This window comes from Chenopodium quinoa, unplaced genomic scaffold, assembly GCF_001683475.1.
Source record: "Chenopodium quinoa cultivar QQ74 unplaced genomic scaffold, ASM168347v1, whole genome shotgun sequence".
NCBI classification, from domain to species: domain Eukaryota; kingdom Viridiplantae; phylum Streptophyta; class Magnoliopsida; order Caryophyllales; family Amaranthaceae; genus Chenopodium; species Chenopodium quinoa.
In genome coordinates, this window is record NW_018744311.1 from 2,649,019 (window position 1) to 2,671,986 (window position 22,968).

The window sequence follows — 22,968 nt, forward strand, 5'->3', positions numbered from 1 at the left end:
GTTTTTTCTTGTGATTGTTGCTGTAAATTGTTTAAACTGTTATTACACGGAGAACAGTAGTTAGGGTGTTTATTAGCTTGTTAGTTATTAGTTTGTTAATTTTAGTCTTGTAATTTCAGAATGAAGAGAAAACGCATTCCAAATGAAATGCAAAACATTACTAGCTTTTTTTGCTAAAAAGAATCCTACTCCAACTTCTCTTCCACATCCAACACAAAATGAACAAACTATATCTCAACCTCAAGAAAGTGAACAACATTCATCTCCATCTCATTATTCAACTTAAAATTCCCCTCAAAATGAACAAGGCCAATGTTCTCCTAATGCCCCAATCTTTGATGAAAGATTAAGTGAACATGAATTTGCTAATCTTCCACAAGATCCAGGAAAGAGGAGAAAGATGAGTGAATTTCATAAAGATGATAGAGATTTAGTGAGAAGAATTTACATTCAAAGAAAGCCTTGTCAGCCCAAAGACTTTGTATTTCCTCAAACTTCTATTTTTGGCAAAAACCGTCAGCTTTTGTGCTAAGTGATTTGGTACTTGGACTTGGCTTGAGTATAGTGTGGAAAATGATGCTGCCTATTGGTTGTATTTTGTATTGTTTGAATATTTGGATGTATTTTTTAGTACTATTATTTGGTTGTTTGGTAAAAAAAATTTTTTACATATTTGATTATCGATTGTGACTCACCAGTCGGAAATTCCTGGGTCCGCCACTGATGGTGGCATTAATGAACTCATTTTGCTGGAAGAAAGTATGGTGCTAAGATGCAGGACTCAGAATTATGTTACCACTGTTTATTAAATATGGAAGCCTTTTGCTACTATAGTAGTCTAATCTATCAGTAACATTTTGTTATGCCATGATCCATTATAAAACTGCTGCAACTTGTAACTGTCGAGATTTGTGACTTTTGTTATGCTGCTGGACGCTAAAATTCTTTTCTAAATTTCTATGATAGTATGCTACGGATGTTTAATGTGTTAGTCTTATGTCTTATCTCTTATGTATACATCTTTCTAAAGTGTCATCTTATAATAAAATGAATTGTAACCCTATTCCTTTTTTCACTTTCCACTAGTAGAAAATATCAATTGCCACCGGTTCAAAACCCCCCTATGCCACCGGTTTTGAACCGGTGGGCATTTGGGGGGTGGCAATAAACTGAAGCAAGGCACCGGTTCAAAACCGGTGGCAAAAGCTGTTATTACCACCAGTTAACCGGTGGCAATACACACGTCCCGCTTTTTTTTTTTAATATTAAATTAATGCCACCGGTTAACCGGTGGCAATAGTCCATGTAAATTTTTTTTTGTTTGTTTGTTTGTTTTGTTTTATTCACTTTAAATATAATAAAAGTGTGGGTATTGAGTGCTCGTTTTTCCTCAAAAAAAAAAAGCGAATAAATTAAATAATCAAAAAATTGGAAACGCAACATCATAATTTTATTACTGAACAGTTTTCTAATCAACTAATTGCTCGATATAGATCACAATTACGGACAACAAAATTACAATATAAATCAATATAATCTAACAATTACAACATACAAATAAAAAAAATTTACAATATAAATAAAAAAAAATAAAAGTTACAACATTAAAATAAAATAAAAACCCATACAACATTTATATCAATATTCCTGCATCTTGATTCTTCAATTTAAGATATAAATCATTATACCTGCATCAATTAAAACAAAAAAAATAAATTGATTAATATAAATAAGCTGCGAAAAAAATAAAGAAAAAAAAACCCTTAAACCCAGAAATCAAACAAAAATCCAAAAAAAAAAAAAAAAAAAAAAAAAAAAAAAAAAAACCAAGAAATTATTAAAAATCAAAAAAAAAAAAAAACCCAGATATCATGCATGTACCTATAAACCTTCGAAAATCAATCACACCCAGCAAAAAATTAAACCCAGAAATTTCAAACAATATCGAACCAATCAATTTCGAAATTAAACCAGAAATTTCGAAACTCAATTAAACGCAAACAACTAAACAAAATTAATTAACCCCTGAAAATTCCAAAATCAATTAAACCCATCAATTTCGAACAATATTACAACAATCAAACCCAAAAAAAAATCAAGGCATGTAAAATAAATAATTAAACCTAGAAACCCTAACCCTGAATAATTAAACCCAACTACATGCACTAAGCCACTAACCTCGAATTTTTACCTAAAAATAACCTCGAATTTTACAAGTTGTGGTTGATTTCGGACTTGGTGGCGGCGGTGGTTAGTGGCGTTGGTGGTGGTGGGCAGAAGACAGAGGGAGGTCGGAGAGATCGAGAGGGGAAAGAAGAGGGATAGAGGGGAGAGAAGAGGGAGAGAGGGGAAAGAAGTCGACGTTGGTGGTGAGACGAGAGAGCAGGAAAGATAAGAAGAGGGACGGCGGCGGTGGTGGTGAGATGAGAGAGCAGGAATGAAAGAGGAGATGAGATTGGAGAGGAGATGAGATCTGGAGAGGAGAGAAGATGAGATGAGATCAGGAGAGAGAGGAGAGGAGAGAGAGAATGAGGGAGGCTGAGTGATTTGAGAGTAGGGTTTGGGTTTTTATAAGGGGCTTTTTTTTTAAAGGAAAAGGCACCGGTTCAAACCGGTGAAAATAATGTTTTTTGCCACCGGTTTAGTTTGAACCGGTGGCAAAAACCTCCCCTCAAAATCCCGCCTATTTTCCCCACATTTTCCCCACCGGTTTTTAAAAACTGGTGGCCTTAGGGCGGTGCCAATCTTCTTTTTTCACCTAGTGTTCATTGCCACATTTTAGAACAACTTTTTTTAGGTTGCATAATGTGTACTCCCTCCGTTCCCGAAAGAACGACCTATTTGGGTTGATTTCGCGGGTATTAAAAAAGTTAAATAAAAAGACGTAAAAGTATATTGGAAAGATAAATTTACATGGGGTTTGTAAAAAAGTAGAGAGAGAAAGTAATAAAGGTACATAGAGAAACAAAATTTTATATGGAGAAACTAATTTTGCACAAATATTATAGCAAATTGGTGGGGATTTTAATGCAAATGGGTTATTCTTTTTGGGACTAAAATTAGGCCAAATGGGTCGTTCTTTCGAGAACGGAAGTAGTATTAAATAGTGTAGTTATGAACTCATTACCCAACAAATCCCTCCATGTCTTCCCATCAAATATATATCTTCTCTCACATACTTTCTCTTTCATGGTCACATCTTACATTTACTATAATTGTAACACCCCAATAATTCTCCCTTTTCCAAACCACTCACTTTAAAATAAAAATAGAGGAGAACAATTGGCATGTTACCGCCACGTGTTAAAACGTTAAGGCTTTATCAAAGTATTGCAACAGAAATCCAACTTACATCTTAAAATAATATAATTTAGAAAACCAATAAGTCAAAGCTTACAAATTGGAACCATAAATGCCCTTATTTAAAACCAAATCAATATTCAAAATCCCAAAACATAAATGAAATAGCAAAACATAAATAAGTTCAACACAAAGAACGAATACTCTCAATCACACCTGATTAGGGGATTTTTATCCACCAAGCACCGTTTGACAAGTGGACCAACCAGGTTCCGCCACGCGTCCTCCACGGACCACTTAAGACACGCCACGTGTCCACCCATGCCAAATGGGACAACCGGCCATCAAGGCCCATTTCAGTCTAGAAGCCCGTTCGGCCCTAGGTTTACCTTAAACCTAGAGAGTTGCACGCTTCCCAAGGCTATAAATACTCGATTAATCCTCATTAATCAGGGGACCGAATAATTGACGGAACACACTAATAACCGGCTGATCTCGCTAGCAAAGCAGATTACCTACATTAAATACTCTCACCTAGAGAGACCTAATTACTTTAATTTCTGTATTAACTACTCCTTAATCAGGTACTAACTTGACCGTTGGAGGCGGAGCTCTCAGGAGTCTCCGTTATTTTGCAGGTACAGGCGTCCGGTTCCAGTCTCGGAATTGTAACTCTCCCGCAGGACATCAGAAAACCCCGAAACATTTGGCGCCGTCTGTGGGGAGAGTACTTCAGAGATGGCATCCAAGTCTGTTACCGACCCCAGAAGAGAGGCGTCCCCTAGACGACCCTCAAGTTCAGTCGGACCATGATACCGAAAGTGAATTTGAAGTTGAAACTCATACAGCTCCAGACGGGACCCTAAGGGCCCGCCGTACCCGTCATACTGAAATAAGGGAACGGGAGTATCTTCAAACAGGAAGTGAGCCAGCAGGCGCACCGCTTGCTCGGCAACAGCCGACTGATGGGTCTGCTCCGATCACAAGGAACGAACTCATGACCTTCATGAGGGGATTCAAGGGAGAGATCCAAGAGTTGATCAACAAAAAACCGCCTGCTTCAGTCAAAGAGCAGGCGGCCAAAAAACCTTCCACTTCACTGAAGAGGAAGCCAGTTCAAGGGCGAGAGGCGACTCCCCATCCTAAATCTAAGAAGCGGGAGCCGTCTGCTCTTGATTTCACAAAACTCCGTTATCCTACGGGAAATAGGAAACCGGTTCGTCATATTCAGGCGGACGGGTCAAAGCAAACGTTCACAGATGCTCGGCACCTGCTAGAGCAGAAGAGGAGTGACCGATTATCAGAGTCGGCTTCTACTTCAAATTTTCAGGACAGTTTGCGAAATGCCTCGATGAGGCCAACTCAGTCGTACCATGAGAGTCAGTCAGGCGGCACCTCCCGACAGTCTGGCTTTCATAGTGCGCAGGCGGTACCAAATTTGCCATTTGTGCCGCAACAACAATATTTTATGCAGCCACCTCCATTTGGTGGACCTGCAGCAAAAAACGTCCAACCTATGGACTGGCAGCTACGGCTGCTTAGACTTGGTGAACAGCCGTCGGCCTTCTCCAAGGAAATTACTGAAGCCGCTCAGCCGGCCAAAGTAAAAAATGTTTTAGTAGGCGCCTATGATGGCACTACTAACCCGGAAGACCATCTGATGGCATTCACCAACCTGATGTACCTTCAAGGGTTGGATGATCCCACTTGGTGCAAGTGTTTCCCAGCAACTCTCAAGGGAATTGCACAGCAATGGTTCGGCAACCTGCCGACTGGTTGTGTAAACAGTTTCAGGACGCTTGCTTACTTATTTGCCTCCAACTTTGCAATGAACATCCCTGCGAAGAAAACGACCCTTGATTTGGGAACAATTCAGCAGGGTGAAAAGGAGGGGCTTCGTTCCTACATCAGGCGGTTCAACCTGATGAGAATACAGATTCAAGGGTTACCGGATGAGGTAGCTTATACTGACTTTTTTAGAGGTCTCAAAGACGGGTCTACCTTCAAATTTGATTTAGTTCGAAAAAGGGTGGCGACTCTTCAAGAGGCCTTGATTGAAGCAGAAGCCTATATACAGGCGACTGATCTGTGTACAATGAAACAGTCGGACGGGAGGAGGTTCGACAATAGAGAAGGACGACAGAAACAGTCGTCCAACAAAGATGAAAAAAGAAAAGGGGTCTGGGCGGCTGATTCCTCTAAACAGCCGGCCAAGAAGAAAAAGGAATTCAAACCATACTCCCCAAAGTATGTGTTTAACAAGGATAACCAGTTTATCCTAAAAGAAATAAAGGGACGGCTCTCAATTGAGAAACCGCTCCCCATGAAGGGTTCTGCGAGCAACCGGAACCAAGACAAAATCTGTGCTTATCATGATGACATTGGTCATCACACCAACGACTGCATTAGTCTCATGCGGTACCTAGACCGCTTGGCTGATCAAGGTGATCTTGACACTTATGTCAAGAAATCTACGGGGAATACTTCCTCAAAAAAGCAGCCGGCCAAAAAAAATCAACAGGCCGACAGTTCCGATACAGATGATGCAGTCGTCTACACCATTGCAGGCGGCTTCTCAGGAGGCGGCCCCACTATTAGGGGCAACAAAGATAATATAAGGCGGTTAGATGTAAATTCCGTTCACCAAGAACGACCGTCCAAATATACATTTCCTGAGATTGTCATCACTGAAGAGGATCTAGGAGGAATAAGGGGGCCGCATGACGACCCTCTCGTTATTGAATGTAAAGTGGCCAACCAGAGAGTTGGTCGAATCCTCATAGATACTGGGAGCTCTTCAGATCTCATCAGCAGCAAATGTCTGTCAAAACTGAAATATCAGACGGACTGCATACATCCGGCCTCCCACCCTTTAATAGGGTTTGGAGGAGGAGTCGTCCACCCACTGGGACGAGTTGATCTACCCGTCCGCCTGGGCGAAAAAGGGGAAGGACGACACATGGTAGTCCGATTCCTAGTTGTAGAGGAACTCTCTGCCTACAACATGATTCTGGGTCGCCCAACCCTGAATAGTGCCAAGGCTGTTATAATCCCGTCACTTATGCTGCTTAAGTTTGAAAGGGACAATGGAACAGTCGGCTCCCTAAGGGGAGATCAGAGGATGGCCCGAGAGTGCTATCTCTCGGATGTCAAACCCACTGCTAAGGCCACTGGGTCAAGTGGAGAAAAAACAGACCTTGACAATGTCAAGGAAAGTGCGCCTGTTCAAGAAACAGGCGACAGAAAAAGAAAGGCGTCCCAGACAGAGTCCGCCAGAAAGGCAAGAAAATAGCAATCACTGGCAGAGGACCGGCCGGATGAGTTCCGCCCTCAGCCGGCTGGTGAGCATACGGACCTGATATTAGACGACTCCCGCCCTGACCGATCAGTCAAAGTTGGGACGACTGCTCTGAGAAACCTTGGTGATGACTTTCACAACCTGTTGAAAGAATACAAGGACATCTTTGCATTTGAAGTCCATGAAATGCCAGGCATTAGTCCTGATCTGGCAGTACACAAACTCGCTGTGGATCCGAAAAAGAAGCCGGTACGGCAAAAAGAAGCGGAACCATGGTGAAGAAAGAGGTCAGGCGGCCGCCGCCGAAGTCAAAAAATTACTTGATGCAGGGTTCATTCGGCAATGTTACTTCCCAGATTGGGTTGCAAATGTGGTACTTGTTAAAAAGCCGAATGGCACCTGGCGAATGTGTGTAGACTACACAGACTTGAACAAGGCGTGCCCCAAAGACAGTTACCCTCTGCCCAAAATTGATAACCTGGTCGACTCAACAGCCGGCCATGCCTTGATGAGTTTTATGGACGCCTATTCTGGTTTTCATCAAATTCCTTTGTGGAAGAAAGATCAGGAGAAGACGGCCTTCGTCACTGATCAGGGATTATACTGCTATACGGTCATGCCGTTTGGTCTTAAGAATGCCCCGGCTACATTCCAACGAATGATAAACACAGTGTTCTTTGATCAGATTGGGAGAAACGTCGAGGCATACATTGATGATATGATTGTTAAGACTAAACTTCAGAAAGATCATCTGACGGACCTCCGAGAAACTTTCGCCACACTCAGGCGGCACCATGTCATGCTCAATCCCAAGAAATGTGTATTTGGAGTTGAGTCTGGGAAATTTCTCGGATTCCTTATCAACCAGAGAGGAATAGAGGCGAACCCTGAGAAGGTACAGGCGGTCATTGACATGCAGTCGCCTCGTACCGTCCGAGAGGTTCAGAAGTTAACAGGTTGTCTGGCGGCCTTGGGAAGATTTCTAAGCCGATCAGGCGACAAATGCCTATACTTTTTCCAGGCAATTAAGAAAAAGGCAAGGTTTGAATGGGGGCCGGATGCTGAGGCCGCCTTCCAGAAATTAAAGGTTCACTTGCATTCCTTGCCAAGGCTGGTCAGCCCTTTGCCCAAAGAAAATCTCTACATGTACCTGGCCGTCTCTGATCATGCGTTAAGCGCGGTGCTCCTTGCTGAAAGGGACGGCTGCCAACTTCCGGTCTACTTTGTCAGTCACGTACTGAAAAATGCCGAGTTGAGGTATCCCCTAGTGGAGAAATTTGGTCTTGCACTATTCATGGCTGTTAAAAAATTGAAGCCCTACTTTCTGGCACATGAAGTCGTCGTGTATACCGACCAACCGATCAAGCGGCCCCTTACCACCATGGAGTCCTCCGGACGAATGATCAAATGGGCCATAGAAATGCAGAGTCTCGAAGTTACTTTCGAGCCTAGAAAAGCAGTGAAGGGGCAAGCCTTTGCTGACTTTATTGTAGAGATGACTCGTCCTCCTGACTCTCAAGTTCCAGACCAAGTCTGGAAGGTATATGTGGACGGAAGCTCTACTTCAAACGGTTGTGGAGCAGGCGTCGTATGTCAATCTCCAGAGGGCGACAGGTTCGAGTATGCTCTACGCTTCAGTTTCCAGGCTTCAAACAATGAGGCAGAATATGAAGCTTTACTAGCCGGGATCCGCATGTGTAAGGCGGCCGGGGCAAGGAAAATAGACGCCTGTTCTGATTCACAACTGATAGTGAGTCAGTACAATGGCGAATACGAAGCAACACATCCGGCCATGATCAAATATTTACAGGCGGTCCGACAAGCAGTCGGCTCCCTTGAGGATTTCCATCTGATCCAAGTACCGAGATCAGAAAACAACCAGGCAGATGCACTCTCGAAATTAGCATCATCCGCCTCCTCCGATACTCCTCGAACTGTGTTTTGGGAAGTGATGGAGAAGAGAAGCATCGAGGAAAATCCTATTGGAATTCTAGACAGAAGCTCAACCTGGATGGATTCAATCAGGGCATATCTGACAAACGGTACACTGCCGGATGATCCTCAACAGGCGGCATCACTGAAAAAACGAGCCTCCTGTTTTGAAATGATACAGGGGGAACTGCACAAGAGGGGGCACCTTCAACCCTTCTTAAAGTGTGTTACTCCTGAAAAGGGACGAGAGATACTAGATGATCTTCACTCTGGCTTCTGTGCTTCCCATATAGGTGGTAGGATGCTTGCTCAAAGGGCAAGGCGGCAGGGCTACTTTTGGCCTACTTTGGAAGCAGATGCAATGGAGATGGTGAAAAAATGTGACAAGTGCCAAAGGTTTGGCAAATTAATTCACCGTCCGGCTACTGACCTCACTACCATTCACAGCCCACTACCGTTTGCTAAGTGGGGCATGGACATTCTGGGTCCATATACGCCTGCTACAGGCGGCAGAAGGTATATACTTGTTGCCGTTGACTACTTCACTAAATGGGTAGAGGCGGAGGCTGTAAAGGGAATCAAGACGAAAGATGTAATTTCATTCATTTGGAAAAACGTCATCACTCGGTTCGGGGTTCCCATGTCTATGGTTTTTGATAATGGTCCCCAATTTGAGACGCCTGTTCTCAAAAGCTGGTTGGGAGACCAAGGAATTGGACATTACTTTGCATCTGTCGGCCGTCCACAAGCAAACGGCCAGGTAGAAGCCTTTAATAAAATCATCTCAGACGGTCTCAAGAAAAAAATTGAACGAGCAGGCGGCCTATGGGCAGATGAACTACCACATGTTCTTTGGGCCATTAGGACGACTGAAAAAGGGGCGACTGGAGAAACTCCATTCCTCCTAACTTATGGTGCAGAAGCTGTTCTTCCAATAGAACACTACGAGCCGACTCTTCGAGTAATGCTATATGACGAAGAGGCAAACTGGGAAGCTATGCGCCTGGCATTAGATTCACTTCCTGAAAAGAGGGGCAATGCTGTTTTGCGCCATGAAATCTACCGCCTGAGAATGACTAGATCATACAACAAGAAAGTGCACAGGCGTCCACTCAAAGTAGGGGACTTTGTACTTAGAAAAATGGAAGCAGTTGGTAGGGCTAACGAGTCTGGCAAACTAACTCCCAACTGGGAAGGACCCTACCGAATCTATGCGGAAGTCAGGGACGGTACCTACCGTCTGGAAACACCAGACGGACAACCGTTGCCTCGAACTTGGAATGTAGATAACCTTAAGAAATATTTCTTTTGAATGATGTAAAGTAAAGAGCTACTTAATAAAGTTGGCACTTACTATTCAATTTTGTATTACGAGGGGCATGCCGTCTGTACCTTTACAGTCGGCTACTCTCCATTGAGTTTTTTCACTCTATCTTCAGAGGGGCATGCCGTCTGTACCTTTACAGTCGGCTACTCTCCATTGAGTTTTTTCACTCTATCTTCAGAGGGGCATGCCGTCTGTACCTTTACAGTCGGCTACTCTCCATTGAGTTTTTTCACTCTATCTTCAGAGGGGCATGCCGTCTGTACCTTTACAGTCGGCTACTCTCCATTGAGTATTTTACTCACAATACTTAGCTAAAAAGATTAGGGCCTGGCCGACCCTGTGCCTAACAGGCGGCTACCCTTCTTTGACTTAGCACCTACGTTCACCAAGAACTTACCAAGGCCACCGGCCGAATGATCAGACCAGGCGCCTAGTCAACTGATCTAACTTTTAAAAAACTAATCCGACCTGTCCCAACATTATAGCAGGCGTCCGGCGGCATCCATTCGGATGAAATTCGTCGCAGAGAGCAGCTCCCTTTTGGGTGGAACATTGTTCTATAAACTAATTACACGGCACCTATACGACTGTCCCAAAGGGCAACCACGTAGCCGTTTTTGAGACAAGGATAACTCTATCACTAACCAAACCAGTGGTAGCAGTTGACATCTGAGTCAGATGACCGCCTGTATTACTTGGGATAAATGCAGGGGTACCTATTGAGATAATAGCCAACAAACATTGGCGAATCAAGGGTCTAGCCGGCCTACGCCGCCTGGTACCTCTACTTCTCAAACAAAAGTGACGGCGACTGAGTAACTCCAAAGTTAACTCATAGTCACTCCTTCAAATTTGGTATGGAACCTAAAAAGTTTGAGTCGTCCGCCTGTTTTATACAAACAAGGGCACTCGAACCCCTATTCCTACTGGATAACCTATTGAGTTAATAGCCAACAAACATTGGCGAATAAAGGGGTCTAGCCGGCCTACGCCGCCTGGTACCTCTACTTCTCAAACAAAAGTGACGGCGACTGAGTAACTCCAAAGTTAACTCATAGTCACTCCTTCAAATTTGGTATGGAACCTAAAAAGTTTGAGTCGTCCGCCTGTTTTATACAAACAAGGGCACTCGAACCCCTATTCCTACTGGATAACCTATTGAGTAAATAGCCAACAAACATTGGTAAATCAAGGGGTCTAGCCGGCCTACGCCGCCTGATACCTTTACTACTCAATCAAGATTGTGACGAAGACTAAGTAACTCCTATGTTAACTTAATAGTCACTCAAACTTAGTACTGAGCCTAAAAGGTACGAGTCGTCCACTTGTTTTTAATAAACAAAGGCTCTCAACCAATACTCTTGCTAGGTTAACAAATAACAAATTAGAGGCCAACATTGGCAATAAAGGGAAACAACCGGTACCCGCCGCTTGTTTTCCTACTTAAATTCCTTGGCTACTTGGTAATTCTATTTACTTGGTCAAATTGAATAAAGAGTTCGAATACCGATTGATTAAATGGCCGACTGATCATCTATCCTGGAAACAGACAACCAGTCGTCCAGGGGCATAGGCGGCATACTTACTATTTGTACCTGTCTTAACGTTCGGCCATACACAACAGTCTGTCTAGTGAGCAAATTTCAAATACTTAGACAAGTTTGAACAAAAACAAAAAGTTTGATTAAAATGAGCCGGCCATAAAAGACCAGCAGAATATTCAAAACCCCGGCCCCCTGGCCGGGTAATTACAAAGTAAACGGCACGCAGGCCGTGAAAAGAAAAAATATACTTAAAGCTTAAGAAGGGGGCAGTTCAGTATCAGCAGCAGCCGCCTGGTCAGCACTCTTCTTGCTGGACTCGGCCTTCGCTGCATCATCTTTTGATGCCTTTCCCCCAAGTGGCACAAGCGCCACAACCGGCTCTTCCTCCTCCAACGCAACGTCCATCGCCTCTTCTTCAGCAGCCGCCAGGATCTGTTGATTATATATTTCCGAACACTGGCGGTACGTTCTTTCCCATGAGGCAAAGTCGGCACTGGGGAACAGTCGTTCCCAGGTCATGCGTTGGATTTGGGCGGAGTCTTCCACCATCTCCCGGACGAGCTCTTGTTTCTCTTGCTCGGCCTTGTCCGAGAGCTCTTGGGTAAGACTCTTCTCCTGGTTCACCAGGCGTTCTTTTACGTTAGCCAAAGATTTCTCCATGGCTTCGTAAGAGTGCATTTTCTGACGAAGGGGCTTCAGCTCGGCTTTAAGTTTGGTGACGGTCCCCTCCAGCTCGTCAACCTTCTTTTGGGCCGCCTCTAGCTGAGCCCGAACAGCGGCGGTCGCCTGCGCCTGATAATAAAGAAGATCAATGGTCAGTACTTCATTTTGGGCAATTTGAAACATTGCTTTATCACAGCTGGAGGCGGCCATAGCCTTTGCGGCCTTTACCTCTTTGTTTTTCCGATCAATCGGCTTGCGAAGGCTGTTGACTCGGAGCAGGGCCTAAGAACAAAGAAAAACAGGCGTCAGTTTCCAATCATAAGGGTTAACAGGCGTCCTGGAACTTCAAAAGGGTATACCTCAGCTAAGATCCCCGAAATTCCATCGAGGTCAAGGGTGCCGGCACCCTTGACCGCCTCCCTGTCAGAGGGAGGAACTACTTTAACCATTGACTTGGCTACCTCAACCAAGTCAAGTCCCTGGGGGCCGGCTGCATTAAGCAGAAGGAAAAACAAGTTAGACCTAATCAAGAAGGAATCAAGAGTGAGTTTTTACAAGCAAGTGTCCATACATCTAGGCGGCCCCGCTTGGGTTTTTGAAGAAGTGGCCGGCTGCTTCTCAGCCGCCACTGTTTTCCTGGAAGACCCAGGAGAGCTTGCAACAGTCGTCCTCCGGGCCTTGGGGTCCGGCTGTTGCGAGGAAGAAGCCCTTGGAGTGCCAGACTGAAAACAAAAAGAGTTAGTATATGCATAATACAACTTAAAGGGGAAGAGTTTTCAAAGCTTACCAAGGGTGCCTCCTTGCTGGGGGAGTCGGCGTACGACTGCTTCATTAGCGAAACCCGCAGCATGGCCGCCGCAGTCTTAGATGCTGTTATTTTACTCATGGCGTCGGCTGAAAGAAATAAACAGCAAAGTTAGTAAAAATCCCAAGTAAACAAGGCGTGAAATAACAGAGTATTCGTCAGGCCGGCTACCTCTAGAGCACCGACTGCCGAGGCCACAGGCGGCCAAGAAGTACTCATCATAGAGCCACTTGAAGCTCGGGACGCAGTGTAGGGGTACTTGCTCTCGTACCCCTGAAGTAGAGTTCACCCTAGTCTCTACTTTGAAGAGTCCTTTGTCTAGGATCTCTCTTTTAGCCTTTGGGGGAACAGGCGGCATGCTGCGGCCGCCTGCAAGAAGAGGCGGATCCCTGTTCCACTTGTTAAATCGTTTGTTCAGCTCCGTGTCTGAACTCTCGATAATAAGGAAGGTGTTCCGCCAATCCTTCCATTTGTTTGCCTTACCTCTCGTCATGAGGTAACCCCTGTGGCTTGTTAGTTGATACCAGCCGGTACCTCCCGACTTAGGGGTCCGGCTGAGATAGTTCATGTGGGCGAAAGCCTCAAAACTTGGCTCCACCCCGTTCAGTTCGCACCCGGCCACATAGCCGAGTACGTTTACCCAAGAGTTGGGGGCTAACTGCCATAACCCCAGATCATACCCATCTAAAATCCGCTGAACAGCCGGATGTAATGGGAAGCGCAGACCAGCTTTGATGGCCGCCACATAGCAGCCAAAACAGCCGTCACCATAGCTGGTACCAGCCGGCCAGACGACAGTATCTTCTGGATCCGGCACAAACAGTAAATACTCCGGGCTCATTTTGTGGTTAGCAATAAAGCTCGCCACGTTGTCTCGCATGGTTGCGATCCGGCCCCGGGGCACCCTGCAGTAGTAGGGGGTGTTTTCCTCTCTGTAAGAGGCGGACGGCTCTGCCCAATTATCCCCCTTCTCCACTGCATGGGAACTTCTCGCCTCTTGTAGGCGGTTATGTTTTTCTTCTGAGTCAGAAGAACTATGGTCAGAAGAACTATGGTCAGAAGAGCTGGAATCGGACTCGTCCCCTGACGAGTCCGAAGAGGACGACTCCTCCCCTCTCCTAGAGGGGCCCGCCTCCTCTCCCTTAGAAGGAGCAGAAGGTAAATTGGACATGTCCACGGTTAGATGAGAAGGGAACACCTTGGTCCCTCTCTCAGAACTGTCAGCTTGACAGTCGCCTCGTTCCACATCTGGCGCCTGGTCAGATGTTTCGCTAAGGAGTACCCTTTGGGAGGAGCCGTCTGAGTTTGATATTCTAGCAGTCTTTTTTGTTCTGGCCATCACGTTCTGCATAGACACAGATTCAGTCGGACTTTGTATAAAGGGCAAAGATGGGTCCAGAAAAGGGCAGGCGGCACTCCTAGTCCTAGATTCAGCCGTCCCCGGTGACCGGCTGATCACTAACTTAGGGCGTGTCGTGTGCTTCCATGGTGCCATTTCAAAAAATAAAAAGAAAATTAAGAGTAAGAGAACTGAGTTACCTGAATGGATGACAGTTGATGAAGTCCTGGAAGTTCGGGTCAGTCGGCTTGTCAGAACAGGCGGTAGGCAGAAAAAGTCCGAAAATGTCAGAGCAAGTTCAGGGTCCGAATGTTCTCGCAAAAATTCTCAAATGTGAAAATGACCGAAGTCAGCACTTCCTTTTATAGGCAAAATGAGAAGGCGAAGGGTCGCTTCCGAATTCAAATTTGGGCGGGAGAATCTCCCGGCCGTCTGCAAGGTGACACCTGTAACGGGCCGTCGCCTGTCACCGTGCGACGCCTGTCTCAGGCGACACGTGACCAGTCGCGTGCCACCTGTGAGGGGCAAATGATTAGGGGATTTTTATCCACCAAGCACCGTTTGACAAGTGGACCAACCAGGTTCCGCCACGCGTCCTCCACGGACCACTTAAGACACGCCACGTGTCCACCCATGCCAAATGGGACAACCGGCCATCAAGGCCCATTTCAGTCTAGAAGCCCGTTCGGCCCTAGGTTTACCTTAAACCTAGAGAGTTGCACGCTTCCCAAGGCTATAAATACTCGATTAATCCTCATTAATCAGGGGACCGAATAATTGACGGAACACACTAATAACCGGCTGATCTCGCTAGCAAAGCAGATTACCTACATTAAATACTCTCACCTAGAGAGACCTAATTACTTTAATTTCTGTATTAACTACTCCTTAATCAGGTACTAACTTGACCGTTGGAGGCGGAGCTCTCAGGAGTCTCCGTTATTTTGCAGGTACAGGCGTCCGGTTCCAGTCTCGGAATTGTAACTCTCCCGCAGGACATCAGAAAACCCCGAAACAACACCAATCCCTTGACAATGCCTATGTCAAATCCCCGAACTTCACATCATCAAGCTAACCTGTGCAATACTGCTCCCCAATAATACAAGTGTAATAATTGGATCATCACAGGGTCATTGAAAGGCGAAGGCCATGACCAAAAGAAAACACACAAAAGCACGCAATCAGCAAAGCTGAGTACATACAAGCTACAACGCACAAAACCTGACATGCTCAACTAATTAAAGTAAATAAACATATAACTTGAATTCATTAATCAAGACTCCACACTTAAACAATTCAATTGGCTCAACATACTTTTTAACCAATTCTAAACACTCGACTCTTTATATTTAATTTAATTAATTTAGTTTGGAGTAAGCAATAGACGAGGTTGTCCATTCCACCAAATCATTTTGGTCCCAAATGACCATTTAAAATAAAAGTTTAGCGCGATGCAAGAATGGGCGCGACTCCATTCTCACAAAGTTAGTCAGGATCCCATCTAACTTTCATTATAAAAATAAAATGTAAATACCAAAAGAAAAGAGGACATGTTGATCAAACAAGCCTCGGAAAGCCACGGGCTACCACCGTGTACCCCAACCCATAATTGTCAATACTCCAGAAGTGCACGCTTTCCAGAGTTTTATTGCTCATCCATGTTTCACTTTACGTGATTACAATTTTAATTAATAGCCGATTCAATCAAATAGACCATACATAAAAATCATACATCAATTTACTTTTAATCTTATTTAGGACAATGGTGATCACATCACAAATTGACCTTTAATTTCATTAAACTTCCAAATTATCCAAATTGTTGAACATAGTCAACCCACCTAGCCATTTCGGCTTAATCCACTTTTACTCAACATACTAACAAGTCATGCTTGATTTATAAATAAAATAAATAACAACCTTGTGGAATAATTAATAAATTCATTCCACTTAAACCATTCAATTCCAATCCTTTAATAATCCAAATGTGGTTAACAAACCAATCCAATAAAATTATGCTTGTATCAACATTCCATACAAACAATTAATCCAATATAATTCAACATGTTTGCATCCATAATTCCATACAAACATAATCAATTCACCAAAACATGTCTCATAAACATAAGCACATGAATTAATTAAATGTATAACCAAACAATTTTCATCCAAGTGTTCTCTAATCATGAAACTAAGTTCTTTTCTTTGGTACCTAAACATGATACTACTTACAACGAAGTAGACATGTACGTACCTCGTATAAACAATTCGGTTGACCACTTAAAAACTTGAAATCACCTTCAATAAACTCCTCTCCTAAACCAAACAATAACATCTCAATCAATACCCAATCAATCAAATTTACAGCAATACTAACTTACTTTAAAACCTTCAAAATCCAAATCAAACAACACTTTAAAACCTTCCCTTTAGTTTAAAATTAAAGGCTTATATATAGTTCTTTAAATTTTATTCATAAAAACATTAAAATACACTCTTATACATGAAATTACAACAAGTTTAAAGTCTAATAAAAATCAGAAAATTATTTTAAAACCCCTAATAATCTCCCTTTTTAATGGGTGATTAAACCCTCTTTATAAAACATCAAAAGTAGTACTTAGAAACTATTTTCAACACTTAAAAATTCAATAAAAACATATATTTATGCTTAATTAACTTTAAACATAATTAATTTTATTAATCAAACTCAAGGATAATATTTTAAGTATAAAAAAACTTCGTTAAAATCAAAAATTGCCCGAAAATCATATTTAAGGATAATATTTTAAGTATAAAAAACTTCGTTAAAATCAAAAACTGCCCAAAAATCATATTTAGAGGCTGAATTTGGCCACGAGAGGGTGGTGCTCACTACCAAAGGTAATGAGTCTTTCTTAAAACGTTGTTTCCACAAGGAAAACACTACTTTTTTGTCAAAATCGGATGAGTTTAGAACCCGATCGAGATTAAAACGGGATTAATATTAATGAAAGGAAATCTTAAAATTAAAACACGAATTTAAGTGTTTAAAATAATCTGGAATTAAGTTAAACTAATCAGTAGTTATAATCACCAAAATTTCAAAACATCATTACTATAAAAGCCCTAAATCAATTGTTCATAAAAACCCTAAAATCATGATTTTCAATAATTAAAAACCCTAGGTTATAAAATTTACAAAATCTGAAAATTATGACACTTATAAAATCTGAAATTATAAAGTTTAATCATCAAAATACAATTTAATACTAATTAAATTAATTTCAAACAATAAAATCAAAACCCATAAATCAATAATTATAATTACACAAATTAATAAAACTAAGGAGAAAGAAAATAAGACTAACCTTTTTGTGTGGGAATTTTTTTGGGGTTTCATGGGGTATTAATAGGAGAGAATTGTAGTATAAATAAGAATATTGGGCCTCATAAAAATAATGGGTCGATAAAGTAAACAAATGGGTTAGGCTTGTGTGATTGGACATAAATTATAGAATAAAGGTGCATAAAATAATTTGTTCAAATAAATTTTGACCCAAATTAATAATTTGAAAATTTTGAAATTAAATTATGAAAAATAACAAATAAATATTATAAATAAAATAAATTTTCATTTATAAAATATTTAAAAATACGGGGGATTACAATAATAATTTATTCACTCACAATATTATATTACTTTCCTAAAATTTTGTGCAATCCAAAGTGATGCAAATAATTAAAAAAAATACTAAAAAAAAAACCCCGGAGGGAATATTATATAATATTAGAATTTAGTAAAAATATTATTGAGACTTTGATAAATTTTGCTAATTGTGTAAAAAAAAAATACTTGGTCTTGTGTGGACCCGGTCTACAATAAATTATTGTAGACTCAAAATTTGACACTTTCAAATAATATAATCACATTCTGGATGATATAATCACTTTTTTAGATGATATAATTATCTTTTTGTGAGTCATATTTTGAATTATATAATCTCGTATTAAACCATTTAATGAGATTATATAATTATCTTTAGGATGATAAAATTTAAAAATTATGTTTTGAAATGATGTAATTTACTATTTGATACTTTTTATAATGATAAATTCACTTTTTGAGTTATACATTTATATAACAGTTTCAAAATGATATAATCACTTTTTTAATAATATAATCACATCTCGTATGATATAATTACATTCGTAAGGTATACAAGAAGGTTGGGTCTACAATAAGGATTTGTTCTCTTCCGTTGAAATTCAGTTCAGTTCAGTTCTCTTCCATTGAAATTCAGTTCAGTTCTCTTCCGTTGAAATTCAGTTCAGTTCAGCTCAGTTCAGTTCTCTTCCGTTGAAATTCAGTTCAGTTCAGCTCAGTTCAGTTCAGTCAGTTCAGTTGAATTCAGTTCAGCTCTTAATTTACGTCTAATGATATTGCTAATGATATAAAGCCAAATTTCATTCTTTTAAGCTCTTATTACAACGACGATGACGACAACAACAACAACAACAACAACAACAACAACAACAACAACAACAACAACAACAACAACAACAATAATAATAATAATAATAACAATAATAATAATAATAATAATAATCAATAAGTAATAAATAATAATAATAATAATCATCAATAAATAATAATAATAACAATAATAATTGAAATAATAATACTAATAATGATAATCAATAAATAATGATAATAATCATCAATAAATAATAATAATAATAATAACAATAATAATAATAATACTAAAAATAATCAATAAATAATCAATAAATAATAATAATAATAATAAACAAAATTAATAATAATAATAATAATATGTACATTTGTATATACACATATGTATAGTAATAAATAATCAATAAATAATCAAAGATCACTAATCCGTAGTTAGAAATCACTAATTAATAAGTTCAGTTCACTTAATCGGAACATGAAGTTATTGTAGACCGGGTCTATTATAGTCTTTGTATTTTTTTAATATTTTACTCGTATTTGTATTTTGTTTTTGAAAATTAATGGCTTAAATGTCCTGAATTTCGGATTTTATCATTAAAAAAAAAAACATTAGTGACGTGGACTTCATAGTTGTCCTTTGATTTTGCCCATTGACATTCCATTTGACGGGTGTATTAACGTCGTGTTTTCGATGTTCTTCTTTGTGCAAACTTAATGGAAAGCAGGAGAGAGAAACTAAAATTCAGATGAACAAATTATTCGAAATTCCTCTCTCTGTTTGACCATCAATAAAATTCAGCTCATACATTGGACCCTGCTACCGATAATTTTTAGGTCAGTTGTTCGATCCTTGGGTTTGGTTTACTTGATCATTTGCCAAACTAATACTGTAGTTTGTAATTAAGTTTTTAATGTGTTTAGGGTTCTTGATTTATTGATACCCGATTTGGGTTTCAGGGAATTAGCGTTATTTCAGGTCGTTATTAATTGTAAGGGATTTAGTCGATTTTCACTATTTGGTTTGGGTTATGATTAATTTTGACTTTTTTTTTTGGTTTTTCTTGCTTTTCATGAAATGCTTGTTTAACAAAAACTACATTTGAATTGGGAGAAATTGGTGAAAAACTGGTTTGATTTGGATTTGTAATTGTTATCAATCTACTTGTTTGGAATTTGGATGATATCATATCTTCTTTTTTTAATTCTCTGTACTGAATGCAGTTGTACTATTCAATTCAGAGTGGTATACTGGAATTAAAATTTGATATTTATATTATTAGTGTTGTCTTTTATGCATCCTTATTTTGTTAATTTGCCATGTTTTATAGCTTCCATGATGATTGATCAAAGTTATATATCCTGTATTACTTTCTAATGCCCAAAACTGAAGAAGACGGAAGTTACTTCCTGGTTAACGAGATCAACTGGTGTGGAAAACGGGATGTTTAATGGTACCACATGACTTTACAATATTAATTCCAATAGCCAGGTGAAAAGACGAGTACTTTGTTAATATAGGATATCAACTTGGAATTTTTTGTAAAAGGTGGTAAGAGTAAAAAACCGAAAAAGTAAAATCTTATTTGAGAGTACAAGCTTAAAAATGGAAGACATTAATGGCAAGAATGCTAGAGAAGATGTTGAAGAAAGGTATCTTCCAGATGAACTCATTACTCAACACATTCTTCCATGGCTTCCCATCAAACCCTTAACTCAATGTAAGTTAGTTTCAAAGGAATGGAATTCAACCATTTCACAACCTAATTATATCCTTAATCACTTCAATAAATCTATATTTAGTGATCCTTTTACCCCTGTTGAATCTCTCTTTATTCAATCTGGTGGTTCTTTTTACCTTTACCCTTGTCCTAATCTTTATCATGATGATGAAAATGTTGATAATGATGAAGTTGCTCAAGACAATTTGGTTTATTTGAATGTTGATTTTGAATATGAAAATACAGTAACAGAGGTTGATGAGATTAAATTGGTTGGATCTTCAAACGGGTTGGTTTGCTTAGGTGGAAGAATTGGAAAATACTTCTGTTTATATAACCCTAATACTAACCAATCCCACAAATGCTACCCTGCTGACTTTGATTATTGGAAATCTATTAGGCCAATACCCCCAACTAGTTGGGGTTTTGGGTATGTATCATCTATTGATGACTATAAAGTAGTCAGGATAATTGCATATCGCAATGGAGAAGTTGCCATAGTTCATGTTTATTCACTTAGGTCCAATATTTGGTCGAAAATTGAAAGTTGTATAGAGGTTGGTGATATGATTATAGGACGAGCAAAATTAGTTAATGAGACTTTGTATTGGAGTATGTGTAGTGGTCGAACCATTGCCTTCGATTTGGCCCGGGAGACATTTGAGTACTACCCTCATTTGGGAATCATTCCTCCATTTAGCAATGCGTTATGTGTCATGGGAGGGTGTTTATCCAAGTACAGTTCAAACTATCAAAATGATATGTTTCTTGAGATTATAAAACAGTCTGGAAGGATGATTGCCGTTCGTTTTTCGTGCAACCTTGGGAATTTTGAGCAGTTGATTGGGTTCACAAAGACTGGCGAAGTCTTTTTTACTCGTTCTAAGCCTGGGACGCTTGGCTTGCTTGATCGATGTTCAAAGGAAACACTTGCAACGTTTGGTGATCAAATGTTTCTTGTTGAGAGTTATGTTCCTACCCAAAGTTCACCTCATCCTGCAGCTGAGGTGCCTAATGAACCTGCTGAGGTACCTTTTCTATTCTGTTTGTTTTAGTTTCTTTCTTTTTTGAATATGTGAGGCTCCCTTCTCATCTTTGTGATGAATAGGCTATTTTACCTTGTATTTTATTTAATAATTTATAATTGTTTGTGATAGAAATGCTCAAACTAGTCCTATACAAATGTGCATTGTGAAGATAGATGCTCCTATGGCATCACCTCATTTAAAATTTTGGATATCTATATAATAGCAAGGAATGTATTCGTTTGATCAAATTAACAAAAATATTTGGCAGACGTTATTTTTTTTTTTTTTTGGTTTAATGACTTTTAATGCATATGATTTCTTCTTGCAAAGGGTCATATAAACTGGTGGAACAAAAATTAAGCTACAGAACTACTATGTACTTAGATTGTTCATAATTACATATCCTTTTGAATCCGTCTATTGATCATCTTTTTTTAAAAAAAGGGATTTGGCCGGTATATCAACAGGAGAATCTTTCTGATCCGGACGACTTTATTATAGTGGGAGATGGATGACTTTGATATACTAGAAGATCCGGACAACATCATTATACTAGAAGATTTCCAGCCGGAGAATCCTCCTGGTGTGGACGACCTTGATATACTAGAAGATGCCATCCTCTTGTAATCTAGTTTAATCAGAGATGAAGTTATATATCTAGGCAAGTGAAGGAAGCTCAAGGAGCGTGATGATGATGGCATGAACTAATTTTGATGGAAGAAAGTATGGTGCTAAGATGCAAAATTCAGATTTATGCTACCTCTGTTTTTGTTTGTTTATTAGTCTATATGTAACACTTTTGTTATGCCATGATCCATGAACTGCTAAATGCTAATGCTAATGCTACAACTTGTAACTTTCTGTGACTTTTGCTATGTCGTTGGACTCAAATGCTCTTTTCTATGCTAGTATGCTATGGATATTGTGATCAATGAATTACGAGTAATCGAGTACTATTGGTTCATGCGCTGGTCAAATGCCAAGAGGTCATGAATATCTGGTATGTTTCTCCTCTTAAACTTTATGTTAGATTTTGTGATGTCAGCTCTTGTAAGGACTGGTGCTTGTCGTTGGAAAAAATACATGTGGAGTATTTTCTGGTCTCCTGTGGGGATTATGGTTGAAGATAAATGCGTGGGGTTTTTGGAAAAAATAAATAAATTATTTAATTTAAATTAAATTAAATTTAAAAAAAAAACGAGTATTGGACATCGAGGTGATTTAAAAGGCCGTGAGTGTAGTAGGGGAATATGAAAAACCAAATGAGAATACCCCTCTTGAGAGTTGAGGCTCATGGTAATGCTATAACCTCACATACTTGGAAGCCACCTTTGATAGCAACTTCAAGGTCAACTCGGATGCTGCTGTTTATGGTGATGGAAAGGTTGGTTTAGGAGGAGTTATGAGGGATAGCGTGGTGATGTGTTGGCTGCAACTTGCGTGGTAATGCAGTGAGGAAATGATGCAGGAATTTGCCGAAGCACTGGTAGCAAGACATGCGCTAGCTGTGGAGGCTGGTCTTACTCGAATTGAACTCCAAACAGATAAGCTGAAGCTC

General features: G+C 40.3%; 1 protein-coding gene across 3 annotated transcripts; it reads left to right on the forward strand.

Moving 5' to 3' along the window:
• Window positions 1-19,122: 19,122 nt before the first annotated feature.
• Window positions 19,123-22,301, forward strand: LOC110696111 (F-box/kelch-repeat protein At3g23880-like). Of its 3 annotated transcripts, XM_021873391.1 has the most exons (3): window positions 19,123-19,498; window positions 19,993-21,410; window positions 21,912-22,301. In XM_021873391.1, the coding sequence occupies exons 2-3, from the start codon at window positions 20,268-20,270 to the stop codon at window positions 22,035-22,037; spliced, it is 1,269 nt and encodes a 422-aa protein (XP_021729083.1). In that variant the 5' UTR covers window positions 19,123-19,498; window positions 19,993-20,267; the 3' UTR covers window positions 22,038-22,301. The 3 variants fall into 3 exon arrangements, with proteins under 3 accessions (XP_021729083.1, XP_021729085.1, XP_021729084.1); XM_021873393.1 differs by having other exon boundaries at window positions 19,123-21,410; window positions 21,878-22,301; XM_021873392.1 differs by having other exon boundaries at window positions 19,124-21,410; window positions 21,855-22,301.
• The last annotated feature ends 667 nt before the right edge of the window (window positions 22,302-22,968 follow it).

What these genes read in the sequence shown, in the direction of transcription:
- LOC110696111 (XM_021873391.1), top strand. Translation starts at nt 20,268, where the DNA reads ATGGAAGACATTAATGGCAAGAATGCTAGAGAAGATGTTGAAGAAAGG. An exon ending in TGCCTAATGAACCTGCTGAG is followed by an intron (nt 21,411 to 21,911) that starts GTACCTTTTCTA and finishes ACTTTATTATAG; the next exon opens with TGGGAGATGGATGACTTTGA.